The 12,222-nt window shown below is 48.7% G+C and overlaps 1 protein-coding gene across 1 annotated transcript in view; it reads left to right on the forward strand.

The window, feature by feature from the left end:
- LOC112871553 (DIS3-like exonuclease 2) overlaps positions 1-12,222 on the forward strand; it is a 147,946-nt gene that overhangs the window by 54,588 nt on the left and 81,136 nt on the right. The window contains exon 5 of the mRNA XM_086719929.1: positions 11,645-11,878. Within this exon, the coding sequence (XP_086576055.1) occupies positions 11,645-11,878 (234 nt within the window). The remainder of the gene's footprint in view (positions 1-11,644; positions 11,879-12,222) is intronic.

Genomic DNA, 12,222 nt, shown 5'->3' on the forward strand with positions numbered 1-12,222 from the left:
AATGCTTATTTTTGCAGAAGTTTAAATAGAAAATAAAAGCCCATAGAAGAAAACTAACCTGAGTCAACAGAAAAGAACTTTGAATCTGAATTATGCCTGCCAGCATCAAACCCAAGAAATAAAAAGCTGCCTGATCTAATGAGCTACTAAAATATGAGAGTCATAAAAGAAGCACTCGAAAGAGGCAACCTCTGAAAAGCGCATTGGTCTTTAAGGTTTCTGTTGGAGGCATTGTCTAGTGAGCAAGCCTTCTGGCATGTGAAGGCTGGAGAGCAGGTGCGAAGTAGGCACGGGGTCCAGGAGGGCATGCTGGGCCTCCTTCAAACCAAGCCAAATAGTAAGTGCAAAGATTTGGAGTAGGGACAGTCATGGCACAAGAGCCACTACATATACCCTATGCAGACCAGGAGACCACATGGTGGGTGAGCCTGGTTGGTTGGTTGTCCTGGGATGTCGTTTCGCACGAGTGTCTCTTACTCACAGTCAAGATGCATGAAATGAGATGTCAGATTCCAGACTCCTGTCCAAGGAATGGGGCTCATTCAAGACCCTGGCGAGGAAGGCCTGAATTAATCGGTGATGGGGGGGCGGGTGCATGGAGCAGGCAGGTGGGAGGGTCAGGGAACCAGAGGAGGCCATTGAGGAGGGAGGTAGCCCCGCATCAAGAACCAGAGGGGATGAGGAGGAGAGCGGCCGAAGCCTGCGGCTAGGTTTGTGTGGAGTGGTGGTTTCTCAAGGGCGATGGCTTCGACTTAGAAGGAGCCAGAGCAGGGCCACCAGCATCGTGCCACAACCACTGCAGCATGACTGCCAGTCTCACCTGGAGCTCAAGTGGAGAAAGTGTCGCATTTTTCCTTCGTCTACCACAATGTCGTGCTTTCTGGAGCAGGCATGATCGGCTATAGAAACGCTATTCCAACTTGCTTAAAACACTCACTAGAGTTTTTTAAAGGCCACTAGAAAATCGTGGTCGTATATGCTTCCACCGAGCCAATGCCCAGATTTTTAGATCGGTAGACGCTGAAGGGTCCATTTTTGGCCTACTTCTCACATATTGGTGGTGAGAGCATTGTTCTCTGATTTAGACATTTGTGATTTTATGCTGTCATAAGGGAAAACAAACCCAGCTACATCTTTGTGCTTTGTGAGATCCAATTCTGGTACCATGAAATCCACTTTGACCATGTGAGATCAGTGACCTCGCTATCTCCTGAACACCTACCTCCAGCCCTTCCCTCTTGCTTGGCATTAAGGCCCTGCAAAGCTGAGACCGTGTCCTGTGTGCCGCACTCATCGAGACATCTCAATCTGAAGTCACCTTTGTAAAAACACCAACGTTACACTTTAAAGAGGTCACAAGCAGTGAATCGGACTTGATTACTGAGTCCTTAGACCTTAGAATCTCGGGGTCAAAGGTCAAAGTAATAAAGGAAGGGTCTCACAATTGCATCTCCCACAACATCCCTGCCATGTGCCGTCTGGCTCAGTTAGAAGGTGACAGTGTGCTCCTGAAGTTGCTTATTTCAGCTTCAATCAGTGGCAACCTCATTTCAGCCATTTATGCAGGCCAAAACCCATAAGGTCATTATTGACTTTGGTCTTTCTCTCACCCTTCACATCCAGTCTACCAATAAATCACCTCAGCTTAGCCTTCTAACCACCTCCAGAGTCTGCCCCTTTCCTTACCACTGCGAGCACTGTCACCACCTGGGGCCAAGCAACCATCCCCCACCTGGACGGCTGTGGCCTCCTAACTCTTCTCCTAGCTTCTGCTGCCCCACTTCATCTTCTCTTTATACAGCAGTCAGAGTGATCCTTCTAAGTCAGAAATTAAGTCTTGTCTGTCCTTTTTAGAAACTCTCCAGTCTCTCATTCTGAATAAAATCTAGAAGTCTTTACAATGGAATTTTTTCCCCTGTTATTTTCTCCCTGTCTTCTCTGCTAGAAATGCATGGACCACAAAGTCATCTCGGGACTAGAGTCTCTTCTCATTTCCTGGACCGTCTTTGTTGACGTGAGCATCTTGGCTCACTTTGCTTTTATCATCAAACTGACCTCTCCACTAGGTAGCACCTCCCCACCCCAGCCTCCATGACCTAACTTCACTTGAGGTCAGACTTCCCTAACTGCCATCCTAGAATATCCATCAGGTCTCTGCCCATTCCCAGTAGTTCTAGGAAAATCTGTCCAGGCCCTGCTTCATGCACCCATTTATGAACGTTGGACATTGTGGGAGAACCATGCTGTCTACCAGTCCAGGCTGCTACTTAGGAGTCCTTTCATTTACTACTAATACAGCTGTTTCAAACCTTTACCCGTGGCCCCAGCTTTCCACTCCTCTTCCCTTCAAGATCCACCATTCCCCCAGGTGACTTTCCATTCTCCCTGGGAACCTGCTGAAGTCCACCCCCCGCTTCAGAGAGTCACAATCCCTCTCTGCCTTCCCTCGCCCATTCCCCTCTCTTCATGCAGTAAAACACGTGCCCATTCCAACCTGGGTTTCAGCCCAGTGTCATCTAGGTCTTCTAATGGCATCGGCACCCCCCGAGCCACTCTCACTCTCAGTCTTTAGCTTGCTTTACATCTGTCACATCAGTTCTGAGTGCTAACAGCTCCCTCTTCGCAAAGCATCTCTAATCAGTCCTCTCTTCTGTTCCCATAGTCACCACCCCCACTCAAGTCCTTGCCATCCTCCCCTGGGATGTTGGGAGAAGACTGTTCATGGCTCTCCATTCTATTTCTCCAGTGCTATTACATGACTTTCCGGAAGGTGAATCTGGTCCCTTTACCCTGTTGCTCAACATCCTCCCACAGCATGGTCGTAGGTTAAGATTACCGCCCCCCCCCCCCGAGAAGTCTAGTCTCCAGAGTATGACATGCAAAGACCCCACCAGCCCTTCCCCCATTTTGTGACCGTCTGCTGTCCATCCTCCAGGCCCCTCAGCCCCTACTCTTGCCACCGAAGGTTTTGCTTGGCCTAATAATTGCCATGCTCCTGAGACTTTGCATGTGCTTTCCCCTCTTCCTAGAATGTCCTTCCCCACATCTCTACCAGTAGCAATCCTACTTACCTTTGAGATCCATCTAAAATGCCACTTCCTCCATGAAACTGCTTTTAGTCCTCCCTTCATTCATTTAGTAAAGACTCATTGAGTATTTGCTCTATTCGGAAATTACACAAGGTACTGAAGATACAGGAATCGAATAGGCACCAAAATAGAAACGATAGTCATCTCCTGATGGTGCACTTACGGAAGCTTTTTTTTCTTCTCCATTTCCCACCTGTATTTTGTTCAGTTTTCTACAATTAATGTGTATTACCACTGTAGTGAAAGAAAAGTAAGAATTACTTTGAGAATTTGTCCTGTTTTATTTTTGATAAACAGATAAGAGGTATTGGAATATGTTTATAGGCCGTATGGGAAGGCGAATAGAAAAGGAGGTGTTGAAGAGGAGAAAAGAAGGAACAGATTTTTGGAGCCAGCTCACAAAGGGGCGGGAGGCTCAGGACCCAAACCTCAGCTCCGGGATTAGCCTTCAGTAGGGGGAGGGGACCACCAGCACGCCCAGCCTGGAGGGGGTGAAGAGTGGGGACCCCTGCCACACAGTCTGGGAAGGTGAGCAGACAGGGGGGCCCCCACCTTCCCTCAGAATCCTTTCCCCCATCTCTCCACCCCTGCAGTGCCTGTCCCCTGCACTTTACAGCCATTTGTGCACAGATCTGTTGTCCTACCAGATTTTAACATCCTCGTAAACAGCCCACTCTTAAGTTTTTCATCTCTTCCCACACAGCACAGTGTCATGTTTGCTCAAAAACGATTTCCTCAAGTGAATCGCATACCTGTTTTCAATTTTTGTTTATTTAGTCTGCTTAACTGGAATGGTGTTCCCCTGGAGAGGCACTTTTATCTACGGCAGCCTTCTTAGCTCTCCTGAGCTGTCTCCTGGGAGCTGAGGAGGGCCTTCCAGGGCTGTCGCTGGGAAAGGTTTGCTGCCAGCTTCCCCATGACGACCCCTCCACAGGCTCTCATCCCACTGCTCTCAACGCTCAACCTGCCGCTGCCACACCAGGTGCTACTTGTGGGAACCCTGTGAAACTTGACAAAGAAAATGGTGTGCTCTTCCTGGGCGGACGTCTGCGGCAGGTTCATGGAGCCGAGACTCGTGCACAGTATCCTATAACTTGGGGCTTCGGTTAATGATAAACTCCTTGTTGGGTTTTGTATTTTATCCTCAGACCCTGAAGTGGAAATCTTGCCCAAGTAGCTCCCGGTGAGAGACAATAGCTTCTAAAGAGATTCTGAGAATAATAGAAAAGTTCCCAGAATATCCATCTTTAGTCCTTTGTAGAGGCAGGGGCAAAATTGTTTTATTTCAGGCCTGTAGAGACAACCCAGGACCAGAGTAGCCTTTGGAAAAACTCTGCTGTGTTCTTGGGCCCTTCCTGTCCCAGTTTGCTAATGAGGGCACCAGCCAATTAGAGGCTTACCTCAGGTCCCTTCGGGGTAACAGCTGACTAAATTGTGAGCATCGATTTTGCTGTAAATCCTTGGGATTAAAATAAGAATTCAAAACAAAATATTTTCAAGAAATAAAAACAAAACCAAAAAAAAAAAAAACTTTTATCATTTATGAGGCTGTCATGCAAAGAGCTAAAAATTATATTTGTTCAGCTTATCTCCTGCATTTTGGTGCTGTTAATAGTGTATTTGACTTAACCCTAAAGATTTGAACCCTCAGGTTATTAAACAACATAACGGGTCACTGTGTTAGTTGTCTTTAAAAGGACCTCTGTTTTTGAGAAATGGGCCAGGTTCATCTTGTTGAAAGGCTGGAGCTGAATGAATGAACCTCAGTGGCTTTAGAAGTTTGTTATTTCGTATTTTCATCTGAACCCAGTCCTCAGAAGCCTTCCTCCCTTACCCTCCCTACACTTTCTTCCCTCTCCCTCCACCTCTAGCTTTCTTCCCACACAGCCCTTGGGCCTCCCAGCCAGGCCACCACCCCTGCCCACCCCCGTGCAACTGTCTGAGGTAAAGAGAACACTTTTCAAGGACTGCTCAGGCGGGGTGCCCTCCTCCTCTGTCATAGGAATGGAATTCTTGTCTCCTAACCACATCCGGGCCTTCAGGCTCTTCTCACGTTCCTGCCATTTCCTAGGTTTGTGAGGCAAACACTTCAGGAAGTTTCCTTGTTTCCTCTTAGGCTTAGAAGTTTAGACAGCTGCCTCCCGATCAAGATGGGAAGGGGCCCAATTATAGTCTGGGGTCAGCAGACTAGGCTGATGGCAGGTGCCTTGAGACAGTAGAAGAGAGCACAGTTTACTCAGGCTTATTTTCTATAAAATAAATCTTGCAGAGAAGTCTAGCACATAAACCACCTTATACACTAAAACAAGCTAGCGAACTCACAGCCCTTTGCTGCCCAGGCGCCCTCCTCACCCTTGGCAAGGGTCTCGGGTGGGCCCAGAGGGCCTCGGAGCCTCTCCACGCAGCAGGAGGAGATGTAGCTGGGTCTAAATGAATTATGTTGCTGATTGTGCTTCCGTCTGTTATTTGCTCTTTAAAGCTCCCATGGTCTTCTCGATTCTCTAAGAGGTGACCTGGACCTCACTCAGTCACAGCAGATCCCGCAGAGGAGACCCCCGCTTGCTCTTCAGCCAACTACCACTCACCCTGTGCCCACTGTAGTCACTAGCACCTTCTGTCACAGACAAGTCGCTGTCTGCCCCTCCTAGCTGTCTTTGAGCCCCTCCTCTTTCTGCCCAGTTCCTTTTCACACATGTTCTTGGCACCTTTGACTTCTCTCGTGTCCGCGCCGTGCTCCCCCACCACTCCGTGACTGCCTGGTGTCCAGAGGTGTAAGAAGCGGCAGAAATCTGCCCCGCCCCCACCCCTGGTCACCCCAGTCTGCTTTTGTTCCAGTCAGGAGAATTTCTCCCTGGTAAGTTTTTTGAACCGAATAGTTCACATGCAGAAGCCCAGAGCTGCTGCAGAAGTGATTTTGTATCTAATTCCTTAAAGTTACGAATTAACCTCATCAGCAGGTCTTTTTTTTTTTTTTTTTTTAATTTAAATTTTAGTCAGTTAACATACCGTGCAATATGGGTGTCAGGAGTAAAACTTAGTGATTTCATCACTTACATGCAACGCCCTGCACTCATCATAACAAGTTCCCTCCTTAATACCCATCACCCATCTAGCTCATCCCCACCCCCCTCCATCAACCCTCAGTTTGTTCTCTATCATTAAGAGTCTCTTACGGTTCATTTGCCTCTCTCCTCCCCCCCCCCCCAACATACACACACCGTTTCCCATATGTTCTTCTGTTTTGTTTCTTAAATTCCACATAGGAGTGAAATCATACGGTATTTGTCTTTCTCTGACTACTTATGTCACTTAGCATTAATACATTCTAGCTCCGTCAACCTTGCTGCAAATGGCAAGGTTTCACTCTTTTCTATAACTAATGTTTGTGTGTGTGTGTGTGTGTGTGTGTGTGTGTGTGTGTACACACACACACACCCCACATCTTCTTTATCCATCAGACACATGAAAAGATGTTCAACATCATTGGCAGTTTTTTAAATCAGAGATTTCTTTCTTATAAGGAGGCACTGACATTTTTTTCTCAAAATAAGTTTTAAAATAGATTTAAATGGAAATGAACAATTTTCAAAGGGTAAGTTTCCTCACAATTTTGTGTCTGTAAACTATAAAAAGTTGGTATGTACTGGAGGCATATTTCGTTTCCTTTACTTCACTGTCCCAGCCAAAATAGCATATATTCAGCTGAAATATAATAAAAATAATGCTAAATTTTGACTCTTAAATATCTAGATTCGGATCCAGTCTTGGCTGCCACTTAGGAGTTTGTGTGACTTTTCGCGAGCTGCCAGCCTGTTTTCTCAACTGTAAAATGGGCTGAACACTACACTCCCGCCAGGTACTGCTTAAGAGATTCTAAAGGGTAGCAGATGCGAGCGCTCTGCCCCCAGACGGGGCCTGGTGCTGTCACGTGCTGGGCTCTTCCCTGGCTTACCTGGTGCCCAAAAGTAGGTCTTGAGGTATACGTTACTTGCACCTTTCTAAACCAGGCTGTCTGCAGCCATGTGCCTTCCGTGGGTGTTGGCACGCTTTTTGATCTGACATTTAAACAGTAGCGTCCTAGAGTGTATGCAGGGAACTTGACGCCTGCAGAAGGGGAGCGACCCAAATCCTGTGATGAAGCAAAGGAAAGAAGGACACGAGCTTCCTTCTGAAAGGGTTTTGTTTATGAAACTCCTTGTGGCATTTTTACTTTTTCCATGAAAAACTCTTTGTCCTTTTGTCTTCTGCCACTGGCCCCGGTTATGGACGGGGCGTTGATGTGAACACAGTTTCCAAATTGGAAATTAATGAGGTGTTTCATCCAGAGCAACCTTCCTCCCGCACTCTCAGGCATGCTGCCCTGGGAACCCCACCCCCACCCCCTTGTGGGTCTTTGCCCTCCTGCCGCCCTTGTCTACACGGCAGCGACGGGCACCCTTGCTTCTCTGCTACCTCCCCAGTGCTTTCCTGGCTTCAGAATTTTTTAAATCTGTGTATCAGGTATGATTCCCACAGTCTCTGGATCGTGTCCAAGCAGGATGGGTTCTGCTTGCCTGAGGCCACTGTCACTGGGCCAGAAAGTTCTTGATGGCTCTTCAGAGCTTGCACTTCAGCCCTTTGTATATTCAGAAAGGAGGCCGGTGCACATTTCCTGGGATGCGGGGATGAAGGGGTGGGGGTGCTCAAGTAAGGTGAGAGCACTCCAGGAAAGTTCTCATCAGCGCCGTAGGCTTGGCCTTGGTGGGGCTCGCGTGTGCTGGTAGGAAGGCTGCCTATCACCAGCGGATAAGGATCGATCTGAGGAGCAGAGGTGCCCATCAGGGGAAAGGTGGCACACACTGAGATAATGCGGCTGGTGTGTGTGGTTCTCGAGCTTTGGTGAGGAGTGGTAGACTTGTGATTTTGCCAAGTCACAGATAATAAATTTTAAGAACTCTTGCGGATGAAAAGCGGCCTCTAGTCAGCGCTCAGCACTTTCATCAGAGGGTTCTGAGGGAGAAGCAAAGCTCTGTTTAGAGCGAGGACATAATGGGCTTGGGGTTGGCAGGGTGTCTCAGACCCTTGTGGAACTTACTGCAAAGTTTTGTACGTAAATATTTCAAAGGAGAGGACCCGGAGCTTTCATTAGATTTTTAAAGCAGTTCTTGGGGCGCCTGGGTGGCTCAGTCGGTTGAGCGTCCGACTTCAGCTCAGGTCATGATCTCACAGCTCATGAGTTCAAGCCCCACGTCGGGTTCTATGCTGACAGCTTTGGAGCCTGGCGCCTGCTTCTGATTCTGTCTCCCTCTCTCTCTGCCCCTAACCCACTGGCATTCTGTCTCTGTCTCTCTCAAAAATAAAAAGCATTTAAAAAAAAAAAAAATTAAAGCCGTTCTTGACCCACCAGTTTGCATGAAAATAGACACCCAGTCAGGGTGGTTTGAGTCCCCGTGACCTGTGTGTGGTAGTCACCCATATGAGCACACTGTGGTTTCCTGTGTCCTCTAGGAAAAAGGGACCCAGACCCCAGAAGGCCAGATGTCCTATGACTTGAATGCCTGAGGGATTGTAAGGTGTGTGAAAGAGAGGTGTGGAATGGAATGGAAGGGAAAGTTTCCCCAAATGTGCAAAAGACAGACTGTCAAACAAAATGTTGACACATAGAACGAGGAGGATTGACTGGGTTTGGAGTGAAATGGAGAAAAGGAAACAAGCTGAATCTCCAGGGGAAATCTTTGTGACCACAAGAATGAATAGGTCACGGCCCTGTCATTCTAGAGGAGGCTGGAGCAACTCCATTAATGGGGAATTTTCAGGAAATGTGGATGTAATAGAAGGACAAGCATGGGCTGACCTTGAAAGGGGCTCTTCTGGAGACCTGCACACACTCCTTCCCCACCGGGACTGTTGGACGATACCTGGCATTGGCTCTTCCTTTTCTCTTGCATTAGGCACACTCAGGACACCTCCTGAGGGCCAAGTTCAGGGCCTACTTGCTGCAGCAGAAGAGCCATGAGCACAGTATTTGAATCACTTACATTTTTGGTTAGGAGTGGTTCTCAGAATAATCCAGAAAGTGTAGTTTGAGGATTTTTTTTTTTTTTAAGAAAATTAAAGTCTGATATTACAGGTCCAAGATTCTATGATAAGGCTCTTTGCACTGAGTCAAAGGAAAATGAGAATAGTTGCTGTCATTCTCTTCCTGTGCTTCTTGGCTGCCATTTTAAGAGTGTTGGTTCTTCCTTCGGGGGAGGGTTAGGGTATCAGAGGGGTCTCTCTAGCCTTCCAGGGTAGTACCTGTGTTCCACAGAGGCTTTGTGGTGTGTACAGCCCCCCTGGGATAGGCTCTCTCCTTTCCCCCTGGGAACACCTGTGGATCCTTCAAATGGCCTTTTTTCAGGAAGCGTATCTCTGAGGTTGTGAACAGAGTGGTCTGGCTGATGAACAGGAAGGCAGAGGGGATGTTTGCAAGCCCAGGCTGAGAGCTTCCGCTACTGATTGGAGCTCCCGTTTCCCAAGCCCCCTCTGCCTCTCAGTACATCTGGCCTTTCCTTGCTCGTGAATCCATCCCCCACAGTATCTATCTCAGAGCTTTTCTGCTTCCTTCGTGCCCCTGAGCAGCTCCCCCCAACCCTCCCTCATCCTTGGCTAGCTGATGTGAATGCTGTCACTTCCCCACTTCTTCCCCCCAGATTTGCCTCCCTCACCTCCCCTTTCCTTCCTGCCTCCTCTCCAGGCCACTCTTCCTCTCTCAGCGATGGGTTGCCTCCGCTCGGCCCGGGGTCCGTTCCTTTTGTACCGGCTTCTTCCCCTCGCCCCATAAACACAGCCTAGTCCTCCGTCCTGCCAGCCTCCTGGAAGCCGTCATCCACTTGCATTGCCTCCACCACAGCTGTGCTCCTGTCCTTAACCCAAAGCTTCCCGAAGCTTCTTCACCTCATGACACACAGAGGAGATGTTGCCGTTTGAATGGCACAAGGGCCGTGGGCACCAGGCTGCTGGAAAGCGGGCTCTGGCTGCCCTGAGGGTGGTTCCTCCCTGACAGCTTGGCGGTTCCACTCTGCCCCCCACCCCACCCCATACCTTTCCCCCCGAAAAGCCTTCCTAAAGATCACTGGTAAGCAAATACTAAACACAAAGACATTTTCTTTGTTTTCATCTTCCTTAACATCCAAGTGGCATTTGACACTCGCTGGTGGTTAAGAGCTCAGACTCTGGCGGTGCTGCTGTGGCTCAGTTCCTGGCTGGGCCTTTTCCAGCTTATGACCTCGAAAGGTTACTTAATGTGTCTGTGCCTCGGTGTCATTCTGCAAATGAGGATAATAAAACCTACATCAGGGGGTCGCCGTGTGAGTTAAATGGCTTCTCTGGGGGAAGCGTCTTGTCTCGCTGTAAGTGCTATATAAGTGTCTGTTGGGGTTTTTGAGTACCTCTTTGCTAAAGCCCCTTTCTTCTAACATCGGACCCTCCTGATTTTTTTCCTATGTCTTTGAGCTCTCTTGCTTTTTGGTTTCATTCTCCACATTGTCTTTTTCCCCCCAGAAATGGAGAAGGTAGTACAGAATGCAGCCTTGACTCTCATTTGCCCTTTCTTTCTTGAACCTTCCCACCAACGCCGCCAGCTCCCCACCTGTAGACCAGTCATCTCCCCAGGCCCCAGACCCACACCCCGACTGCCTGCTACATTGCCCACCGTCTGGATCTCCTCCCTGCACCTCAGATTCCCAAAAATAGTTGAACGTTTCTTTTATTTTTATTTTAAAAGCAATAAATGGCTCATCGTAGAGGACACAAGCAAATTTAAAGGATACGATACAAGCCAACGGTAATCCCACTGCAACAAACACCAGCACTAAACCTGGGCGTGTCTTTGAGCTCAGTGGGTCTCAGCCCGGGCCGAGTCTCCCCAGGGCATCGAAGTTTGGCAATGTCTGGAGATATTTGTGGTTGTCAGCTTTGGGTTGCAGGAGGGGCTACTGGCATCTATCAGATAGAGCCCGAGGATATCACCAGACATTCTACGGTGTACAGGATAGGCCCCCACAACAAAGAATTGGTCCACTCAGTAGTGCTGAGGTTGAGAAACCCCATTCTGGACTTTGTCTTGACATAAATGCTCCAAATAGAGTAAGTTGGAATTACTTTTCTCTTTCTACCTCCACCCTGCTTGTCCGCCTCTGTTCTCATCTGTCACATATTTGGCATCTACCCCCAGGCCTTCTCCCCCATCCAGTTTTGGTATTGATGACCACTCACCCCAACTAAGGAAGGGGCACTCCAGCAGGCCCTCCACCTTGAGTCCCCTCCTGCTTGGCCTGGTCTGGCCACCCATGTGCTTGCAGACCTTCTGTTGGCCTCCGCTGCCTGTCCACTGTCCACGCCTCAGAGTCTGAGCTCCCCGCGGGCAGGAGCTTCCACACTGATCGACCTTCATGCCTAGCTGGAACCTAATGCCATCCTGAGCACCGAGTCGGTGCTTGGCAAAGCTCTGTAGAATGTGTTTGGATGAATGGTTGCATGAAAGAAGAACCTGAAATAAATCCTCCTCATGATTCCCTCACAATCTGTCTTTGCAGATCCTTGGTGAATGGTTTGGTCGGACCATCATTCGCTCCTGCACCAAGCTGAGCTACGAGCACGCACAGAGCATGATTGAAAGCCCGACTAAGAAAATCCCTGAGAAGGAGCTGCCCCCCATCTCCCCGGAGCACACCAGCGAGGAGGTACACCAGGCCGTCTTGAATCTCCACGGAATTGCAAAGGAGTTACGCAAACAGCGGTTTGTGGACGGCGCGCTGCGTTTGGATCAAGTCAGTCACTTTTTTTTTTTTTTTTTTTTCTTTCGGTGCAACCAACAGATTTGACTTGTGCTTGAGCCCAGTGTGCGTAAGATTCAGCATGGCAGTCTTGGGATCTTCCCTCCTTTTTCCCCAGTCACGGCCCTAAAACGTTGTTCTCTGAGGCAGGCAGGAACTAACTCTCACCCGCTCTCCAAACTCCACAGACACACGAGGCCCACTGACATGAGCTAAGGCAAAAGGGTCGTGTCTGTGTGGGCGGCCCTGTGACCAGAACTCCCAGCTGGTCCTTCCTGGTAGGCCTGTAGCCCGTATTTGAGCCTTACCTCAATTCCTACCTCAAATCCCTCTGAATG

This window comes from Puma concolor, chromosome C1, assembly GCF_028749965.1.
Source record: "Puma concolor isolate L17-30 chromosome C1, mPumCon1.1.hap2, whole genome shotgun sequence".
Lineage (NCBI taxonomy): Eukaryota > Metazoa > Chordata > Mammalia > Carnivora > Felidae > Puma > Puma concolor.